The sequence below is a fragment of the Misgurnus anguillicaudatus genome, chromosome 22 (genome assembly GCF_027580225.2).
Source record: "Misgurnus anguillicaudatus chromosome 22, ASM2758022v2, whole genome shotgun sequence".
NCBI classification, from domain to species: domain Eukaryota; kingdom Metazoa; phylum Chordata; class Actinopteri; order Cypriniformes; family Cobitidae; genus Misgurnus; species Misgurnus anguillicaudatus.
This window is the reverse complement of record NC_073358.2, coordinates 50,371,829-50,391,745: the sequence shown is the minus strand read 5'-3', so window position 1 is coordinate 50,391,745 and position 19,917 is coordinate 50,371,829. Positions and strand designations below refer to the sequence as shown.

Genomic DNA, 19,917 nt, shown 5'->3' with positions numbered 1-19,917 from the left:
GCAGTCTCACACTTAGACACTGTAGTATGATATGCAGCAATTTTACATCACTGATTATGAGACAGATTCAAAGGATGAAAATTGACATTTTAGTGTGTAATTTCATCCACAAATCAACACATATAAATTCAAAACAACCTACAAATAGCTTACAGTTATGGGTATACAGAGACAAATGGACATAAAAAATAGACACACGTTGTAATGGAGCATCTTGTTTTAAGTTAACAGTGGTTCATATTTCGAGAGTTTGAACCATTAATCTTCACCTTATCTTCTGCACCACTAAACTCTGTACTGTAACTTACCGTGTGTGCGTACTGGGCTGTTAATGGGACTGGGAGGACTGATGCCATACACATTAACAGCTCTGATGACAAACTGATATTCTGTATCAGGGTTCAGACCTTTGAGAACCATTGAGGTCGACTCTACAGCCTCCCTGATGTACGTCCATTCAGTGTCCATCTCAGGCCTAAAACACACAACACGCACGCACGCACGCACGCACGCACAGCAAACACAAACATCATTAAACCTAGGTGAGAGTTGTGTTTTACTTATCAACTGGCCAAGCCAGATTATGTGGCACTATATTTAAACAGATAGTTTAAGTTTCATGTTTTTACATTTTAGATGCCCAATAAATTGGTTGGATTATGTAATGAGTTCTTAATCTATGAAGCAGACTATCCTGGGTTTACCCGGTTGGGTGGGAGTGGGTTATGTTCAGTCTTAATCTGATAAAGGCCACAGTCCTTTGACTCCTTTTGTCAATGAGGATTACAAATTTGCTCATTTCACACACACACAGGCCCGGATTAACACAGTGTAGTGCCCCAGGGGTGACCACATTTGAAGTCCCCCCCAAAAACACTTTAAAACTCTAGTCATTCAGGGTTCCAGACTAATTGATGCGTAATGCAAATAAGTGGTTAAAACCCAATTTTTGTCATGGGTTCCCACACATGCGCGAGTACTTATAAAAAAACATTTTGGTCACTGTCTGGAGCCCTTGGTGCCCCCTATTGCCTGGTGGCCCAGGGCACTCACCCTATCTCGTTTATGGATAATCCGGCCCTGCACACACAAACACTGTAAGTGGATGAACACTGTCTACCAGTCAAAACACTGTGATCTTATAAACCTTGTGATTTAAAGGCTTATGGTTAAATGCAAAATGTGTTGTATATTTACATATTTGACATTTGAAATGTGGTTGACATATAAATTGTGATTGCGTACACTGCCTTTATTTTTTTTGTTTAATCAACTCAGATTTAAAAGTCATTTCAAATTACTGTTATTTATCTTGACAAGAGATGAGTTGTTATAACTTTTAAAATATAGTTGAAATAAGTACACTTCAGTTGTAGCAACTCATCCCTTAATTGTCAAGATAATAGTTAGTTGCAATGACTTGCAAATCTGAGTTGATTAAACTTAACAATTTAAGGCAGCAAAGTATTTTTTACAATGTAGAAATGTAAACATGTGAATTTTAATGTGACACTCAAGTTTAAGTGTTATAATTGGGTCCCCAGTGCTTGTGTCAACCTAGAAAATGTGAAAAAGAACAACACAGTAACTTGTGCATATGAAAAAATAGGTCATTGAAATTTGTTTCCCCTTGTGATGTCAAAGGGGGTTAATACCGCCCCTCAATCTGCACTATCCAACCACGGCACTGCCATTTAGTGCAGAGATAAACTCATTTGCATTTTAAAGGACACACCCCAAAAACAGCACATTTTTGCTCACACCTACAAAGGGGTAATTTTAGCTGTAATAAATTATCTATCTATTATCTAATTATCTATATGCTATTTGGAGCTAAAACTTCACATACATACATACATACTGTCGGGACACCATTTAATCTTACATCTTAAAAAATTATTGTCAAATGTCCCCATTAAGATGGTAATGGCCCTACTGAAAAGGCCTGGTTTTAGCTGGTGTAACAGGCTGGTTTTAGAGGGGTCTTGGACACTTTTTAGCTAATCTTAACTGGAAGACCAGCTGACCCTGAAGTAGCTGGTCTAACGTGGTCCAGAAAATCTGGTTTTAGCTGTTTTTTAGTAGGGAGAAAACAGGAATTGAAACTCTTTCAGTATTAAATTGTCAACTTTCTACTTTTAACAATTTAACAATTAAATTAAACAGAAGAATCCACTCGAACCTCAATGAATCATCTGATGTCATTTTCAAGATGGCCACAGTTATCAAGACAAAACATTGTCTTGGTGAGTTAAGATTTGACCATGCAACTGACTGGAATGCTTTGAGGGTGGAAGGAGAAATCGGAGTCTTCTGAAAAAGCTAAACATAAGAAAATTATTGAGTCGTTGAATGTTTTTGGTCATTGCATAATATTCTCTAATCCATTTGTGTTATTTAATCGTTTTGAAGGCTTTACTACAATTTGAAATCTGGAAAACAGAAACCATACACAACGAGGAAAAGCAATCATGAGATATTTTTGAAGAACTGTGTCACACACAGATACAGCATTGGTCGTTTTGTCCCCCTGGCCTGCGGTCATATTAGGGCTGTGTTTGATGTTGAAGTGAACTGAATGGGTTGGTTGTGTTCGAGCACAGTAAGAAATGCATCGGTCCTTTTATTCAACCAGATATCAATCAGGAAAAAGGTCACATGCAAAAACATACATCCGTCTTTCTAGTGTACACGCTAAACTTTCAGAATGTTCATTGTTCAAAATGTCACATTTTACATTCAGTCAATGCATTTTGATTCCCCTTATTATTTTCACACATGCTATTTCTGCTACTGTCTCTTTAAGACTTCTTTGTAAATGATCTCTGTTATTGCATACAACAAAGTGAATGGACTGAGGCTGAATGTCAAATGAGGGTGAGTAAATGGGCCTAACCATCCCTTTAAAAACGCTACATCGCATCCGTTCGGTCCATAGAGACACGTGCATTCAAATAAAGCACTTTTACCTGATATACGCCACCAGGAAGTACAGCACAGGCGTGCTTTCATCACTCTCTCTGTGTTGCCATGACAACGCCAGCTCTGTGTCTGACACGGCGATCACGTGAGGCTGCGTCGGAGGTGATGGAGGCATGCACGTTTCTGTTATAGAAAAGATTTATATAGTAGTTATGGATTTATTAGGTCAATAAAATCATTATCGATATAATTTCACCGTGTTTCGGATTTGCCAGATCACCGTGTGAAGCAGTGCTGATATCTCTGGGCATGCTGGGTCTGCCCTCACCCGCCCATCCAAACGCCCCGACACTGACACGATACCGCGTGGCCACCTTCAGGTTCCCTATCACAACATCCTAGCAGACACACGAGAATCAGTCAGTTGTGTATGATATCAATAAAATAAAATAAAAAACATTTAATCTACTCACAGAGTTTGCTTGTCCATCAAATTGCCCCTGGGGTAAAACACAATGCAATCGATTGAGGTCATATTGTTTAAGGGGATGCTCATCAAGAACCGTATAATTTACTCACTTTTAAACATATTTTATTAAACATATTTATATAATTGCAGTTAAAAAAGGTTAATCACTTACCGTTGTGAGCATTTCCAAACTCAAGGGCACTTCCAGGACAACAGTAGCGCTGACCGGACGATTATTTCTTATTTCTGTGTAAAACACCTGAAATAACGAATGAAATAAACCACATAGCGCCTCAAGATATTTAATTTCTCTTCAAATCAAATATTAAAAGTTTAACTTGACATGCACAAACATCAGTGAGTAATCTGGCATAAGCTACCTGGATAAAGGAAAACACCACCGATTTTTAATATTTTACTATATTCTTACCTCAACTTTAACGAATTAAAGGCGGAGTGCACAATGTTTGAAAGCCAATGTTGATATTTGAAATCACCTAAACATACACCCCCCTTTCCCAATAGAATCTGGACCTTCTTTTGATAGACCCGCCCCACACATACGCAACCCCAGCAAGGATGTCGGTTAGTAAACACGGCCCTTACTGCTGATTGGCTACAAGTGTGTTTTGGTAATCGGCCCGACTCCCTTTTCCAAAGCGTTTTTCAAACATTGTGCACTCCGCCTTTAATACATCCCTATCTTTATTCAATGCGTGCACTTAATCTTTGTACAGCGCGTCGTGAATGTGTTAGCATTTAGCCTAGCCCCATTCATTCCTTAGGATCCAAACAAAGATGAATTTAAAAGCCACCAAACACTTCCCTGTTTTCCCTATTTAAGACTGTTACATGAGTAGGTACACAAGTAAGTATAGTGGCATAAAATAAAACGCACGCAGTAATATCATCACTCCCCCTCTCGCTCAAACTTCCATCAATATTACTGTGCCCGAGGTCAAAGTGCTGCAAACTAAGTGCTCTTCCGCCATACAGTATAGTTCTAATTTTTTATCCGCTTAAAAAATCACCGTGTAACTTCCCATGTAAGAGTCTTTAAATAGGAAAAATATGGAAGTGTTTGGTGGCTTCTAAATTCATCCCTGTTTGGATCCTAAGGAATGAATGGCGCTAGGCTAAATGCTAACATATTCACAAGGCGCTGTACAAAGATTAAGTGCACACATTGAAAAAAGATATGGATGTATTAATTTGTCTAAGCTCAGGTAAGAACATAGTAAATATTGAAAAACTGTGGTGTTTTCCTTTAAAAGCAACCAGTTATCTGCTTTGTGATCTAATAAGAGCAAGGAATTACTAACTAAAAGTTTATGTAATACACATCTTGGTGTGATAAGCAAAACCCCTGATCAGAAAATAGAGTACAGTAAAATGAAAAAAAGGAAAATAATTGGTAAAAAAATGAAAGGAAGAGAGAAAGACAGAGTAAATGAATGAGTGAGACCATTTTTAAGTGTAATCCTGTCTGTCTTCACGCAATTTTGACATGATCTTAGTCAATATTAAAGATATGAAGGTTATATTTTCACCGAATGTTCTTATGAAAAACAATAACACACAAAAAAGGACTTTTCTGGGTTTTCACAAATGATTAAACTGTTTTTTTTTAACATTGTCTAGTATTGACATACAACATTACAATGGTAGAACTACTGTATGTATTGTAAGTGAACAGCTGAGAAACTGATTCGAAATATTTTTCTGATATTTGGTTAATATTGACATACAGTAAACCCTGGGAATCAAAAATCAATGTTATACAATCATAGTAGTATGTCAAGATAAAGGTTTATATTTCAAAAGGCAGCAATTTAAAAGCATTTTAAAACATTTATTTTTAACTGTGCAAAAAAAATTAAACATCACTGGCTGGCGCTAGTGTCAGCGAAATGAAAAAATAGAAATATAAAACAAGAGGGAAGATGATAAAGTGAGAGATTTGTACCTTATAGCCTGTGATAGTACTGACGTGTCTGCGGGGCATTTTCCATCGAACACTGAACGCAGTGCAGTTCACCGTCTCCAACTGAATATCCAAAGGTGGACTCAACCTTTCTGATAGGACAGAACAGATGAATGAACTGTTTAACAACAAATTACATATTTCAAAACACATACACAGACGTATTTGGACACTTACTATACGTCCAAATATGAGCCTAATGTTACACAGAAAATAAAAGTAAAACATGTAAAATAAATGCATCAGACAGGGCTGCACGATATTGAAAAAATCCTATATGTAATAATTTTCTAAATAACGTGATATACAGTATGGTATGCAATACGACAATGGTATAAGTCTATAAAAACAATGAACCTAAAACTTAGAGTATAATATATATTACCCAATAGTTTAATATATCTCACAGCCCTCAAGAGTGAAGCAAAGCAAAAGGATTTCAGATGATGCACATTGACAAGGTCATTCCTAAAATCTCCCATTCAGAATAAAAACCAGATGCCTACAGCACTAATGGACTGTGTGTATGTGTACATGTGAATGTCCTCATGTCTCTATAGCTCTCATCATAGATAGACAACAACAATCCTGTCTGAAGCTTTTCAATCTCTCTGGAAAGGTCAAGGACAAAGTTGACACCTATTTCCACTTACACTGGAATATTTTATTGAATTATTAACCCGCAAACAGATTATTATATGACACATCACCACCCCCTAGATCACATTTACAAGAATGTTTTCTAGAAATAAACATAGATCGAAACATTCGCTTTTTTATTATCATTAACAAAACTCAAACTTTTTTTTGAACGGATCGAGGAGCAGAAGTATGTAGAACAATTCATATGCAATAAAATGATGCTTTCTGACACTTAAGGAACATACAAACCAGACAATTAATTGGGCACTATAAGCAAAATAACAACGTACTGTAATAGGGTCTAAGAAAATATTAGTTCTGAAAGACCCTTGGCTAAATAATAGTGATATTTACAGACAATTGTGTTGAGCTGACCACTAAAGAAGATTAATGAAATGAAATTAGTTTTTCTTTAATAAATTAGCTGACTTTGAACTTGATCAAGTGCATCTGGGAACATGGAGGAGATGAGAGATGACGGATTTTCAGATGGTACCATCATTTTTTTACCTCATTATGTGTCATGATTTCAAAAAATGTTGAACAGGGTAATTTAGATTAGAAAAAGGTATGAAAGAAATGGTTCATTTTCCCTGAAGAAAACTACTATATATATATATATATATATATATATATATATATATATATATATATATATATATATATATATATATATATATATATATATATATATATAAAAATAAAAATGTGTATAAATGTTTGTCCTTCCCAACATGTCCTAGCAGTACACAGTATGGACTTAAAACTATAAAACAGACAAATTAAACACAACAAAACCTATAAATGAGATTTTATTGAGTATTTCATCTGAGAGCAACCTAGAGCTATGTTGATATCATTAAAGTATTGATCTTTAGAGGACAAATAACTGTGAAAGAAAATTGAAATTGATGTTAAAGTTTGTGAAACACAAAGAAAATCTTCAATGGCATATCAGAGCAAATTTACAACTTAAAATCGATGCACACAAATGTGAAAAGACCAGACAAAGATTTATTTCAGCATAAACAGACCATGTTTAAGGTATTTTTAAAATCAATCATCTCAAAATCAAAACTAAATTGATTCTGTGCTCTTATACAGACTTCTGTCTGTTTATGGCTTCTTTTAATAAAGACTAAAATCAATATTATTTATCAATATTACCAAAATAACGTATAGGCATATACTATACATACTGTATTTCACCTGTGCATCAGTCCAAATTAAGGAAAAACTAATCTGCAATTTTTTAAATGATTATTCCGATTTAATGGCTCCAAAAACAAAAAATATTTAGACATGAAATCCACTCATGAAATGTTATATGATTGCATTAACTAACAAAATGCCAAAAACAACTGAAAGAAAGCTTGCTCAATCCTAATAGTCTAACCCTTCTAGCAAAACACACAAAAAAGAAGAAAATTAGGTTGTAATGATACCTTTTAAATGCGTATTTGGGCACATTTGTGGGTAGGCCTACACGATTAACTAACATCACATTCATAAAATCACAAAGTAAACAGAAAAAATGACCCATACGAAGTTAATTCTGAGGATAAAGTTCAAGCATCATTTGTTTGACATTATATTTTGTCCAAGTTTCCAGAAATGTATGGCGCGCAACTATTAATCTTATTATCATCATAACGCATTACCAATAGGCTACAAATAAAAAAAGGACAATAAAAAAAGAATATAAATAACACAACACTCACCAGACTTTTGTCCTCCCGACCTTTTTGCGCACAGCACAGCATTAAGCATCCATATCAATGAAAGAAGAAGGGTCACTGCTTTCACCGGGCGCATTTTAAAATCCCGTCTTGCATCAATCCGACTTTTAAATGGCGCTATTCCTCATCCTAACCAACAATACAGCTGTGTTGAAAAGGCTTGCTTTTTGCATGCACGTTGAAGGCAGTCTGAAGAGATTACTGTATGAAGCTCAGGCGCACGTTTACTTTATGGCACCGAAGAGCCCAAACAAACGGGACTAACCCCTACAAAAGTTCGGGTAAAGAGTCACAGCATTGCAAAGCAGCTAACCAAAGACTGAGACGCGTGTTTCTTCTTGTTGTGGAGTATTTGAAAGAAAAGCGGAAAGACTCTGTGAGATAAGAGGATAATGGCTAATCTACAGATGGACACTTGAGCTCACTTGAGTAACACTGATAGACACACAGAGACTCCTCCACAGAACGCACAATAACAGAGACTGAATAACGAAGTTGAAAAGAGACGGATACATAATAAAGGTTTTATGCATTATTCACAGAGAAATTTTATGGTAAGGGTATTACAAATAAGTGAACTCCAAATGTATACCAGATTTATCTTAAACAGCAGAGAGATAAGGCACATTAATACCTCTAATTGGCCGGCAGATGGCGACATGTTCAAATGTATATCTATCTGTATACAGGTATGTAAAGTATAAAGTACATTATATATTGTCTCTGTTTGAATTTCTTTTTCGTTTTAGTGAGCTGAGGAGAAAAACGTGCTTCCACAGATGAAGTGAAACCAAAACAGATCTGGTCATCAGTACTTAAAGATTCACAAATCAGCATATATAATATTATATACCACAATAATATCAGCACGATTGTAAGAAGCTATAGGGTATAGTAAAAATGATTATATGAAAATAAAGATAATTGAAAATAAATTCCTGCTATCTCAGATGAATTATGAAGAGCTGGGAGAAGAGTTTTGAATATTTTGATTTCAGTGAACCAAAGTTAATGTACTTCAATTGATTGACATTCACATTTAAGCAAGACCTTAAATGTTAGTGTTGTCTTGATCAAAAACAACTTGCTCTGACATATCAAAAAATAAATCAGTACTAGTGTTGTGTCTCAAGAAGCACATCAGTAATGTTTATTTATAAACTATGCTTTTAAAAATAACTTAAAAAATACTTAAATATAAGGCCTAGTCCTGGCTTAAAATAATCCCTGCCCGGGAAACCACCCTACATTATTTTACATTTTTTATATCATTGTAATATTTGCTGATGCAGGTCTGATCTTTGCTGATTTCATTGCCAAACATTTATCCCTTTAATAAAGAAATGCAAGAAATGAAGTGTACCCATGGTTGTAATTGGAGCAGTTGGCCACATTCAGAAAAAAATGAATGGATCTCTATGGACATCTTTCGGCCATTACACTTTTTCTATAACTGCAAATCCTAAAAAAATATTTTGTGTAATTGTGTAAGTTATAATTTGTATTAATAAAAATGTATAATTTTTTACCACGACTCTGTACTTAAGGGTCACCATGACCCCAAAAACCTCAAATATAAATAATATTTTGGGAGAGTTTGAGGGTTAATCAGAATGCACAGTGGCTCATCTAAAAACATGCATTTAAGATAAACTGGAGATACCAAAATGTGTGTAGTAAAAGTGTGAGGTTTAAAGTATGACTAGTGCTCTCCTCCCTGTATGTTGCATGCGATTTTGGTGAAGTTGATTCATCAACTAGACTTTGCACTATTGACCACACTATCCATGTAATCCCTGTATCTTCTGTTCATATTTGATGTTGACTCACGAACTCCAACAAGGTTAAGTGGACCAAATTCAAACTGTGAAAACTCACAAAAAATTCTACTTAAGAATGTTCATGTAACAAACATAATCAAATATATTAAACAAAGTGGAAAAAGTCCATTAATTATTTTGTGTATATACAGTAATGAATAAGATTAGCTCTCAACATGTTGTTCACTGGACTTAAATACTTATATTTATAAGTATTTGACCAAAATTTGTCAAAAAGTTTGCTAAACTTACAAAACTGAGTTATCTGAACAAACTATTTAAAAGTAAACAAGTGTTCCCAGCATGCATTGCATCATGTTAAATTCTGTGGTTAAAATTATCAAAAGATGATGAAATGTTTTAGTGTTCGCTAGCTTTATTTTATTTATGCCGTTGATGTTGTCTATGTTTGATTTGTTTTGTAGTAAATCATGTTGATTGAAACCATTATTGAGGTACAGTAGCCTATGTTGTGTGTTAAAGGAATAGTCCATTTTCTTAAAAGAAAAATCCAGATAATTTACTCACCACCATGTCATCCAAAATGTTGATGTCTTTCTTTGTTCAGTCGAGAAGAAATTATGTTTTTTGAGGAAAACATTGCAGGATTTTTCTAATTTTAATGGACTTTAATAGACACCAACAATTAATACTTAAAGGAACAGTATGTAAGAAATGTATATCAATTAATCATAAAATGGCCCTTATATGTCACTAGACATTAAGAAATCATTTTCATTTCAAATACTTATATCACTGACAACAGTGGTATGGCCAGGATATTGTCATTTAAAAAGTGGAGTTGCAGCCCTCAACTGATGTTTATGTTGTCATTTTGTGTATTGACCACCAGTTGTTTGATTGCAGTACCAGTTTTAGCCACAAGTTTTGTGATTGCAATACCAGTTTTGGCCACAATCCTACATACTGTTCCTTTAACTCAACACTTAACAGTTTTTTTCAACGGAGTTTCAAAGGACTATAAACAATCCCAAAGAGGCATAAGGGTCTTATCTAGCAAAACGATTGTCATTATTGACAAGAAAAATAACAAATATGTACTTTTAAAGCACAACTTCTCGTTTAGATCCGGTCGTCATATGCTAGCGTGACCCGACGCAATACGTCATCACGTCAAGAGGTCGCAGAGGACGAACGCAAAACTCCGCCCCAGTGTTTACAAGTGTGGTGAAAGAAGACCATTCCTACGTTGTTGTATGTCAACTGATACTAATTAATGTCTTTGTGTCAGTTTATTGTTTAAAATGGTCCGCAAATGTGCGTTTTATATATGTAACACGTGACCTCCCTACGTCACTACGCATTTACGTTAGGTCGCGCTGGACCGGACCTAAACGAAAAGTTGTGCTTTAAAAGTGTATATTTGTTATTTTTATTGTCAAAAATGACAATCCTTTTGCTAGATACGACCCTTATGCCCTGTTGGGGATTGTTTTTAGTCCTTTGAAACTCCGTTGAAAAAAACTGTTAAGTGTTGAGTTAAGGATTAAATGTTGGGCTCTACTAAAGTCCATTAAAACTAGAAAAATCCTCCAATGTTTTTCTCAAAAAACACAACCTCCTCTCGACCGAACAAAGAAAGACACCAACACCCTGGATGACATGGTGGTGAGCAAACCACCCGGATTTTTCTTTTAAGAAAATGGAATATTCCTTTAAATTCTGAGGTCTCTGTGAATGCATGACATAGTGATGTGATTGGTTGAAAAGGCATGGTCATGCAGTTTGATCTCTCTCAAGGACAGTGAATATAATATAAGTGAAATAAAGAAATTAAGATACAACTGAAGAGTTTCGTTGGAAAACGAGATAACCACCGTTTTTTTGATTGTTCAGAAATCTCGTTTTTTGGTTGTGCATTCCAATTAATTTCAATGCAACTGCAGTTGGTTTGTTTTGATTTAAACCTTCATAACTTAAAAAAATACAGCTAAGTAGAACCATAAAACAAAATAATAACATGATAACATAATAATAAACATGTTTTGTCAAAAATGTTAAAAATGGATTTATCTCGTTTTGCAACGAAACTCTTCAAATATTTTTTAGTTGTGTGGACTGAAGTCTCTAGTTGTAAACTCAGAAATTTGTTGATTGGCTATTTATTTTAAGTTGGCTCAACTAATTCAAACTAATCTTTTTAGTATTGAGGTTGACATAATTCATTAAATTAAGTTGGGTAAAGTTCTTGGCCCAAAAGTTGAATTAACAAGAAAAATCTAGAGGAAATTGGTACTACGATTTTTTCGTTGTACTGACTTAAGCTTTCAGGTATGAGTGTTGTATGGCCCAATCCAGTGTGTCAGTTTTATGAATTACTGTATGAGGTTTCCAGATAATGGCTTTGAACGTGACAAGTATTGTGTTCGTGTGAAACCGAGTAGGAGTTAGGATAGTTTGTACAGACCAATCTGTGAAATTGCAAAACATTCCATGAGTTAACATGCTATTAAACATCCAATGGTTGATTTTGTTTAACTATTCATAAAGTTTTTATTAATCTAACAGCATGGACCTTTATACACTGACACCTGTATGTAATTATCACACAATTGGAAAAGAGCTGAAAGATGATATCAAATGTGACCAAGTGTGAGTTGGCATCAACTCAAACTAAACTGATCAAAATGATGGTCGCTTCAATCATCTAGGTGTGCACTGTAAAAAACAATAAAAAACTGGATCACATTAAAAAAATTATTCCTTTGGTAATGTCTAAAATATGAAGTTTTTTCAACTTAAATTTTAGTAAATGTTGAAATAGTTTAGGTGTTACAAAGGAGTATTCACCTAAAGTGGTGAATACTAAGTTAAATGACTCAATTCCTCTTAAAAAATGTGGTTAGAAAATTCCAAATAAGAAGCAAAGATTTAAGGTGACCACACCTCCAATTAAACTAAAACTAATATTGAATAATGAGTTTCAATATAAACATTTTCAAGTATTTTTATGTATATTTTGGTTATTTTTATATGTTTTTTTATAGTTATATCAAACATATATCTATCTAAATAAAGCCACTTTGTTAAGACCACATGACATATTCTGATGATGACTCAGATTACATGGATCATATAAATAAAGCAGCGGTGTCTGTGGTGAAAGTTAATCCAGACCTGACAACATATTTCTACTTCATATCTGAATCCATCAGCAGCACATTACAACAATGTCAGGAAGTTGGAGTGATGAAAAGCAGGCAACTCCAGAGATCCAGAAGATCTGCGATCAGGTGAGAGACAGACCTAAAGAGTGCATATATAATCAAATCTATATTTATAACTTAAATACTTAAATGTCACATATAGGACCTTTTAAAGAATACCGTCCCAGTGACAGCTTTTGTGGATATTAACTTCTGCTGCATTATTTGGACACTTACCTTTCTAGTGTCCCTACAGTCCCTATCATTAAGTTTTGATTTTCATATTCTTCTTCGATGATGTCCAACCGCTGTATTTCTTTAAATGTATGTAGTTGTTCTCATACTAGAAATTTTGCTCTCTTTAGATAAAGGCAGATACAGAGAAGGCTGTCGGTCAAAAGTTTAGTGCTTTCATTGCAAAACGTTTCACTGAACAATTTTCTTCAGGAAAGCAGTACTTGATCAAGGTGAGTTAGAAAATATTATCAGCAAACCCATCAAACCCATGAACTGCTAAAGCAATGCACTGAGCTGTACATGAGCACAAATATAACATCCTTAAATTTGAGCTGTTCATGATATTATTCAGCTTTAAAAAAAGTGTTTAAAATAATAAAATACATGTTTTACATGATTACCTCTCTCTCTCAGGTTTATGTAGGAGATGGTGAGCACACACATCTGAAAGTGATTCAATGTCTGCCATGTGATGACAGGAAAATGGAGCTTTCTGGATTCCAGTACCCCAAAACCCACGATGACCCTCTAACACCCTTCTAAGAGGCTGTAAAGACAGACGATCAGCATTAAAAACAATCTTGTATCTATTTCTCTTCTACACACATAAACCAGATGCAATGTTTTACAGGTTTCTTCCTTTGTAACAATATTATGATATACCTGTTTTAATAAAGGACCTTTGTTCAATTAGAAATAGTTTTGCCTCAAGATGTAAAATGTCTGAATTTCTGTATCTTAGAGAATAGATGAACTGTTTTCAATGCTTGAAATCTGGAAATAAATGAACAGCTTCATATTATGTTTCATCTGTCTTAAAACATGCATCATGTCTTGAAATTAAAATATGATGTTCTTGGACTTTAAATTTGGTATTTTGTGTGATGTTATGGATTGCTGATACAGCATGACAGTTGTGCTCAAAGTTTGCATACCCTGGCAGAAATTGTGTACTTTCAGCATTGATTTCGAAAATATGACTTCATGCAAAAAACTGTCTCATTTTTAATACATAGTGATAACAGAAATCACCCAAAATGACCATGATTAAAAGTTTACATACCTTTGTATATTTCACAGAAACACAAAAGCTGAATTGCCTACTTCCATACTATAAACTGTAAAAATTGCTGTAATTATGCAGATGGTTGCCAGTTACTTACTGTAGAAAATAAAGACTGAAAATGTTTCATGTTCATTAAACTTTGAACAAACTGTTGCCAGTAAATAACATAAATGTAAAATCTACAGTAAGTTACTGCAGCTATGCCAGTAGTCTCAGCCTCAGACGTCACACCCACAGTCAGGGGCGTCATGCACCAATTTTTTTTAAGGGGGCACAGTGTCAACAGCTCACAGAATTTTGTGCATACACAGACATCAAACGAAATATTATAGAGCTTTCAGTCTTTTCCATGGCACTTACAGTTCTAACAATCTGAAAACCCCTTTTGCTTTCATGCAAAAACCTCCAAAATAAAAGTGATGACTAACTTTAATATCAAATACCATTCAATCAATAACACATTTGCATCATATTTACATCTGAAAGTCTCAATGGCTTGTTTAATTGTGTCATTATGCATTTTGCACAACAACTGCATCATATAAATTAATGTAATTTTAAATCCATAAAGAATATAAACAACGAAAATAACATAAGCTATAGCCACGTGATTGATTTTAATGTTCAATAATGATTTTAAAAAATATGTTTAGATAAAATTAATAGAGGAACGGATTTTTGCATTAAATTTGACCTCATATGTGAGCATGTGAGATTCCGCGCCCGCGTAAACTCTGGCGAACTTTGGCGTTGTGCCAAGAAGATGAATCTCTACTAATATAACGTTGAGACGCATTTAAAACCATACATTTTCTACACAGAGGAGGTTAACTGCACATTATCGTACTGGGGTTTGGAAATGTGTAACACGGTCTCACACCCATGGCGTCAATATTTACGTTTTAATTCCTCAGATAGCCAAATGCAGCAGCAAGCCAGCAACAGGAGAGAGCCCGTGAGCGCGCCCAGACGCTGATGACGTCTGCGACTGCGCTCTGACTGCAGCGCCAGCTGCCGCCAGAATAAAAGTAATGTACCATGATCAAAACACTATCAAAACGGCGAAAATCTCCGAAAAAGTGACAAGGATGCAGCACAGAATGTATAATATTGTGCATATTAAACAGATTAAAAGTCAAATAACAGATTAATGGACGCTTATTTGATTTTGAGGTTGGATGCAAAATCCATTGGCTCAAAAAAACCAAGGGGGCACGTGCCCCCTCAATTTGAATGGGCATGACGCCTCTGCCCACAGTATTGAACGTCTGGCTACGCGAGACTAAGTTGCCAGTAATACTGTAATTTCTACAGAAATGTTTTATAGTGGGCAAAAATCAGTGTGCGAGGCAAGTATGTATATGAAATCATAGTATTCTGAATAAAGTAAGCAAAGGTCAGTAAAATCAAGCACTGCTTCAGTTCAGGTAGGCCACGTCAGTCAAGCTTGCATTGGCTTGACATTTACCAATCCAGATTCAACATTCATCATAGCAGTTTTTTTTAAAGAACAGAACCATACCACCAACCAAACTAAATGCTGTATTTAATAAAAATACATTTGACGAAAGTGGTCCTGACTGAAGAGACTTTTGATCAGTTTTGTAGATAAAAACAAATTATATACATCACATATATTAGAAAACAATTTACAGTATAGGGAAAATACAGTAATACCAATTAAAAAAATTGTACACTGAAAAAAAATATTCATTGAATTTAAAAAAAAATTTTAAGGTAAGTGGTTGCAATCAATTTATTTAAGCTACATTTAAACAAAAGTTTTATATTTTATTTTACTTTACTAATCTTTTTTGTTTAAATGTAGCTTAAATAAATTGATTGCAACCACTTACCTTGTAAAAATGGATTAAATTCAATTAATCATTTTTTTCAGTGTAGTAAGTTATTAAAGAGAAACAATAAAAGACGTGTGTGTGACCCTGTAGCATGTCAAACTTATTGATTTTTATGCCAAAAATTATTAGAAAATTAAGTAAAGATTATGTTACATGAAGATATTTTGTAAATTGTCTACTATAAATATATCAAAACTTAATTTTTGTGAGTGGATGAAGTTGCTAAAGACTTTCTTTGGACTTGAACTTTAAAGGCGATTTTCTCAATTTATTTTTTGCATAACAAAAATATAAAACTTTAATATAATGTATAAATCTCAGTTTACAAAAATAACTGAGCCTTAAAACTGGTTTTGTGGTCCAGGGTCACATTTAGGTTTAGTAATTTATCTGTAATACTTATGTTATAATCATCTAATTTAAGAGCTATCAAAAATATAACACGATACTAAATAAAGAAATACATTTTAAATGCCAAACAGTCATTATTTTTCTTTGGCCAGAAGAGCTCACGAGCTTAACAATGGTCTGGGAAATTTTTGTGAAATATTTTTTGTAGCCACATTATTGAGAAATCTGAGAGTAACAAAGATAACTTGCACTTCTCAAGACCCCTATATTTCCAGATAAAAACAATATCTGAGTTTTGCAACATCAGCCCACAAACTTGAAGGAGTTACCTCAACCTCCTGAAATTATATGAAACCATAATCATTGAATAGTTTCTTCACCCCCTTACAACGTTTCTGTGGTCAGTCACATTTCACAAGATGTCCTGTTAATATTTTATATTCACTTTTAATGCATACATTACGATTGAAAGTTTAGGGTAACTTGAGTGAAATGTTTCTGTAGATCACACAAAACCTTGCTTGGAATTTGCACAAAAGCACCTAAAGCACCCCTTAAGCTTTTTGCAAACTCTAAGTGAGCTTTCATGTGTTTTGCACTGAGAAGCCCAGATTGGTTGAGGGCTGCACATTTGACCAGCAGATGGCGTCATGTTTAAAGCAATGCACAAAGATGGAAATCCACATTTGATTTGGTTTGAAGAGCAGAAATGTGCAAAGGATGCATGGAGCTGTCACTCATCTTGTTATGCATATAAAGTATATGGATATAATGATGAGGGCCAGCATTTTTCTTCTTCTTTTCAATGGATCAAATAGTTTCATATAGCGTCACACTTACAAATTTTACTTGACTTAACTTTCTTCATCGTCTTTGTTAAGATCACATGACATGACATGATGTTCTGTCACGATGACTCAGATTTCATGATCTGGATCATATAAATAGAGCAGTAGTGTCAGTGGTGAGAGTTAATCCAGACCTGATAACATATTTCTACTTCATCTCTGAATCCATCACAAGAACATTACAGCAATGGCAATGCCAGGAGGCTTTGGTGAACTGAAGGCTGCAACTCCACAGATTCAGAAAATCTGTGATCAGGTGAGAAATACTGATTTCAGTAAACCAAAGCAAATCACTCAAATTTATTAACATTCATAATGACTGAATTATTTTGCAACTATACAAAAAAATAGACAGAATCTTTCATTGTGTTTATATAATTTTTTGCTCTAAAATGTTGCTCTCTTTATAATTGTGTGTTTATTTAGATGAAAGCAGGTGCAGAGAAAGCAGCCGGTCACAAGTTTGCTCATTTTACTGCCGTGTGTTATAAAGAGCAAACTGTTGCAGGAACAAACTACCTGATCCTGGTGAATTGTTTATATTGTTTGATCAAATAACACTCAAAAAATGTATTTTCATTTGTAATAACAAATTATTTATACTGTTAATGAGGTAAAGAATAATGATTAAAATGTTTTAAATTCTCAATTGTATTTTATATGTACAAAACATTTGATTACTTAATGGCACCACTGAATGAAGAATTTTTTTTTTAAAGTAGAATTGTGCATTAACCCCACCCCTATATCTCTCTCAGGTAAATGTAGGAGATCTCAAGTACGGACATCTAAAGGTGTTTAAACCTATACAGGCAACAGAGCCACTGAAGTTTACTGCATTCCAGCACCCTAAACAAGACCCGCTATGCACCTGAGATGCTGTAAATACACAGACAGATATTCTGCATTACAGACATCAAGTATATTTTCTCTTCTATACACATTGTAAACAACCACCTTCCATGTTTAACAGGCTCTGCAATATTATATGGTTTAACATATCTACCTTGATTTACAGTGACTGTACTGTGATCTTTCTTATCATTTAAAATCTGCTTTGATAAAGAACTTGTATTCATATAAAAAAGTAAAGAATGAATGAACTGTTTTAATGCTTAAAATCTGAAAATAAAAGAACAGATTCAAAACTGTGTTTCATCTGTGTTAAAGCATGCATCATGAAATAAAGATTTGATGAAATTTAAAGTGTTGTTCTTGTATAATGTGTGATTATTGAGGTGATATTATGTTCGATTGCACAATCATTTACTTTCAAATTATGACACATCAAATCTTTACATTAATAATATGTTGCTGTGCTGTCTGCACAGTAATGTGTTCTGGCATCACTTTTCATTTCCATGATAACCAAACATTTTTGGAAAAATGTATCTATACCAATCTTAAATATATTTATACACACACTCATATAAACGTTTAGGGTCACTTACTCATTTTTTATTAACATGGTTTATTAGTAACATCATCAAAACTAAACTTAACAAGAATTAAACAAGTGTAACAGGGAATTATGTAGTGACACAAGAAAATAAAAAAATTAAACTGCTAGATTTTAGCATGTATTTAAAGGGATACTCCAGCGAATAATAAAAAATTACCCCATGATTTACCATCCTCAATTCAGTCGAACACAATCAGATTTATATGTCCTGGCTGTTTTAAACTGGGTGTGCCTCATAAGCCTTGAAAAGTGAAGCCTCTGGCTCTTTGATCGCCCCCTGGTGGCTGGCTGCAGTACAAGTCATAACCCCGCCCTCTCCATTCAAACTAATGGGACTCTGCTCTAAATAAAAAAATTATTTACACTTCCAATAAAAGTTCCCAAAAGATGGTTTTGGTCCTTTCAGGTAGTTGTTTTCACGCTGATATATGTTCATGTTCATTATTGTGGTAAGTTTCATTTTAGCTAGTAATTTGATGCTATAGAAACGGGGCGTGTCGTTATGAGTGGCATGGTTGAATTGGTCGAGCGAGCATTTAGGCGGAAGTTTGATACCGTGGCTCCGCCTCTGTCTCCACGGACGATTCCTTCTGTGCATGCCTTGGCTCCAAACTGACGTTTTTACGTAACATGGCGGTGACCGTGGTCGGACATTTTTGGCTTCAATTCATTACAATGGTGGGAGGTGACGTCGCGTCGTCCATCTTTTTTTTACAGTCTATGTTTCAAACTTTATAACTGCAGTAAACAGGGTCCAGGGAAAAAACTTTCTGACTTTGAAGCCCAAAAATTGCATCCGTCCTTCACAGATGTAATCCACAGATGTGTCTCAATGGAAATTGATGCGATTTTGTAAGAAATTTAAAACTACTGTACATAAGCTAGGATAACTAGCTTCCGGTATCGGCCAAGGTGCATTCACAGAGCTGCTTCTTCTTCGTTTAATGGTGGGTATCACTAACGATAATAGAGGGTATGCATGTGACGTCACCTTCAATAAAAGTGAATGCGGTTACGCCCACTGAGTGGCAAAAAGTCTGAGCGACAGCATTAGCATGAAAAATGCGTCTAAAATGGGAAAAGTAGTTGCGTGATCAACTGTGCTAACAGATTCAACAAAAATTTGCAAAAAACACTAAAAGGAGAAGTAAATCAGTATAGCCATATGTCAGGTATGTGAAAGGTGCATTATCGCCACCTACTGTGTTGGAGTGGCTACTATACTCATTATAGTTGTGCGTAGGTCCTATATACCCCTTCACGGTTCACGTCACAGGCTGTTCCCACTGCGCATGTCGGGGTCAGAAAAGTCATTACAGCAGATTGAGTTGTGTATTATTCGGTATCGTCA

General features: G+C 34.7%; 3 protein-coding genes across 4 annotated transcripts in view; 2 read left to right on the top strand and 1 right to left on the bottom strand.

The window, feature by feature from the left end:
• Nucleotides 1-8,097, bottom strand: part of egflam (EGF-like, fibronectin type III and laminin G domains) — a 28,890-nt gene extending 20,793 nt beyond the window's left edge. Inside the window, exons 1-7 of one of the 2 annotated variants that reach the window (XM_055198332.2) lie at nucleotides 7,739-8,097; nucleotides 5,358-5,467; nucleotides 3,564-3,650; nucleotides 3,396-3,422; nucleotides 3,203-3,320; nucleotides 2,970-3,105; nucleotides 309-475 (exon numbers count right to left, since the gene is read on the bottom strand). In XM_055198332.2, the coding sequence (XP_055054307.2) occupies nucleotides 309-475; nucleotides 2,970-3,105; nucleotides 3,203-3,320; nucleotides 3,396-3,422; nucleotides 3,564-3,650; nucleotides 5,358-5,467; nucleotides 7,739-7,832 (739 nt within the window). In that variant the 5' untranslated portion in view covers nucleotides 7,833-8,097. The remainder of the gene's footprint in view (nucleotides 1-308; nucleotides 476-2,969; nucleotides 3,106-3,202; nucleotides 3,321-3,395; nucleotides 3,423-3,563; nucleotides 3,651-5,357; nucleotides 5,468-7,738) is intronic. The other variant, XM_055198333.2, reaches the window with a different exon arrangement.
• A 4,586-nt stretch (nucleotides 8,098-12,683) lies between these two features.
• LOC129439602 (cystatin-B) lies at nucleotides 12,684-13,682 on the top strand. Its single transcript, XM_055198334.2, has 3 exons — nucleotides 12,684-12,830; nucleotides 13,109-13,210; nucleotides 13,395-13,682. The coding sequence occupies exons 1-3, from the start codon at nucleotides 12,768-12,770 to the stop codon at nucleotides 13,521-13,523; spliced, it is 294 nt and encodes a 97-aa protein (XP_055054309.2). The 5' UTR covers nucleotides 12,684-12,767; the 3' UTR covers nucleotides 13,524-13,682.
• A 3,519-nt stretch (nucleotides 13,683-17,201) lies between these two features.
• LOC129439323 (cystatin-A) lies at nucleotides 17,202-18,310 on the top strand. The gene is made up of 3 exons (XM_055197949.2): nucleotides 17,202-17,360; nucleotides 17,531-17,632; nucleotides 17,863-18,310. Exons 1-3 carry the CDS (start codon nucleotides 17,292-17,294, stop codon nucleotides 17,977-17,979), a joined length of 288 nt encoding a protein of 95 aa, XP_055053924.1. The 5' UTR covers nucleotides 17,202-17,291; the 3' UTR covers nucleotides 17,980-18,310.
• The last annotated feature ends 1,607 nt before the right edge of the window (nucleotides 18,311-19,917 follow it).

What these genes read in the sequence shown, in the direction of transcription:
- LOC129439602 (XM_055198334.2), top strand. Translation starts at nt 12,768, where the DNA reads ATGTCAGGAAGTTGGAGTGATGAAAAGCAGGCAACTCCAGAGATCCAG. An exon ending in TCCAGAAGATCTGCGATCAG is followed by an intron (nt 12,831 to 13,108) that starts GTGAGAGACAGA and finishes TGCTCTCTTTAG; the next exon opens with ATAAAGGCAGATACAGAGAA. An exon ending in GAAAGCAGTACTTGATCAAG is followed by an intron (nt 13,211 to 13,394) that starts GTGAGTTAGAAA and finishes TCTCTCTCTCAG; the next exon opens with GTTTATGTAGGAGATGGTGA.
- LOC129439323 (XM_055197949.2), top strand. Translation starts at nt 17,292, where the DNA reads ATGGCAATGCCAGGAGGCTTTGGTGAACTGAAGGCTGCAACTCCACAG. An exon ending in TTCAGAAAATCTGTGATCAG is followed by an intron (nt 17,361 to 17,530) that starts GTGAGAAATACT and finishes GTGTTTATTTAG; the next exon opens with ATGAAAGCAGGTGCAGAGAA. An exon ending in GAACAAACTACCTGATCCTG is followed by an intron (nt 17,633 to 17,862) that starts GTGAATTGTTTA and finishes TATCTCTCTCAG; the next exon opens with GTAAATGTAGGAGATCTCAA.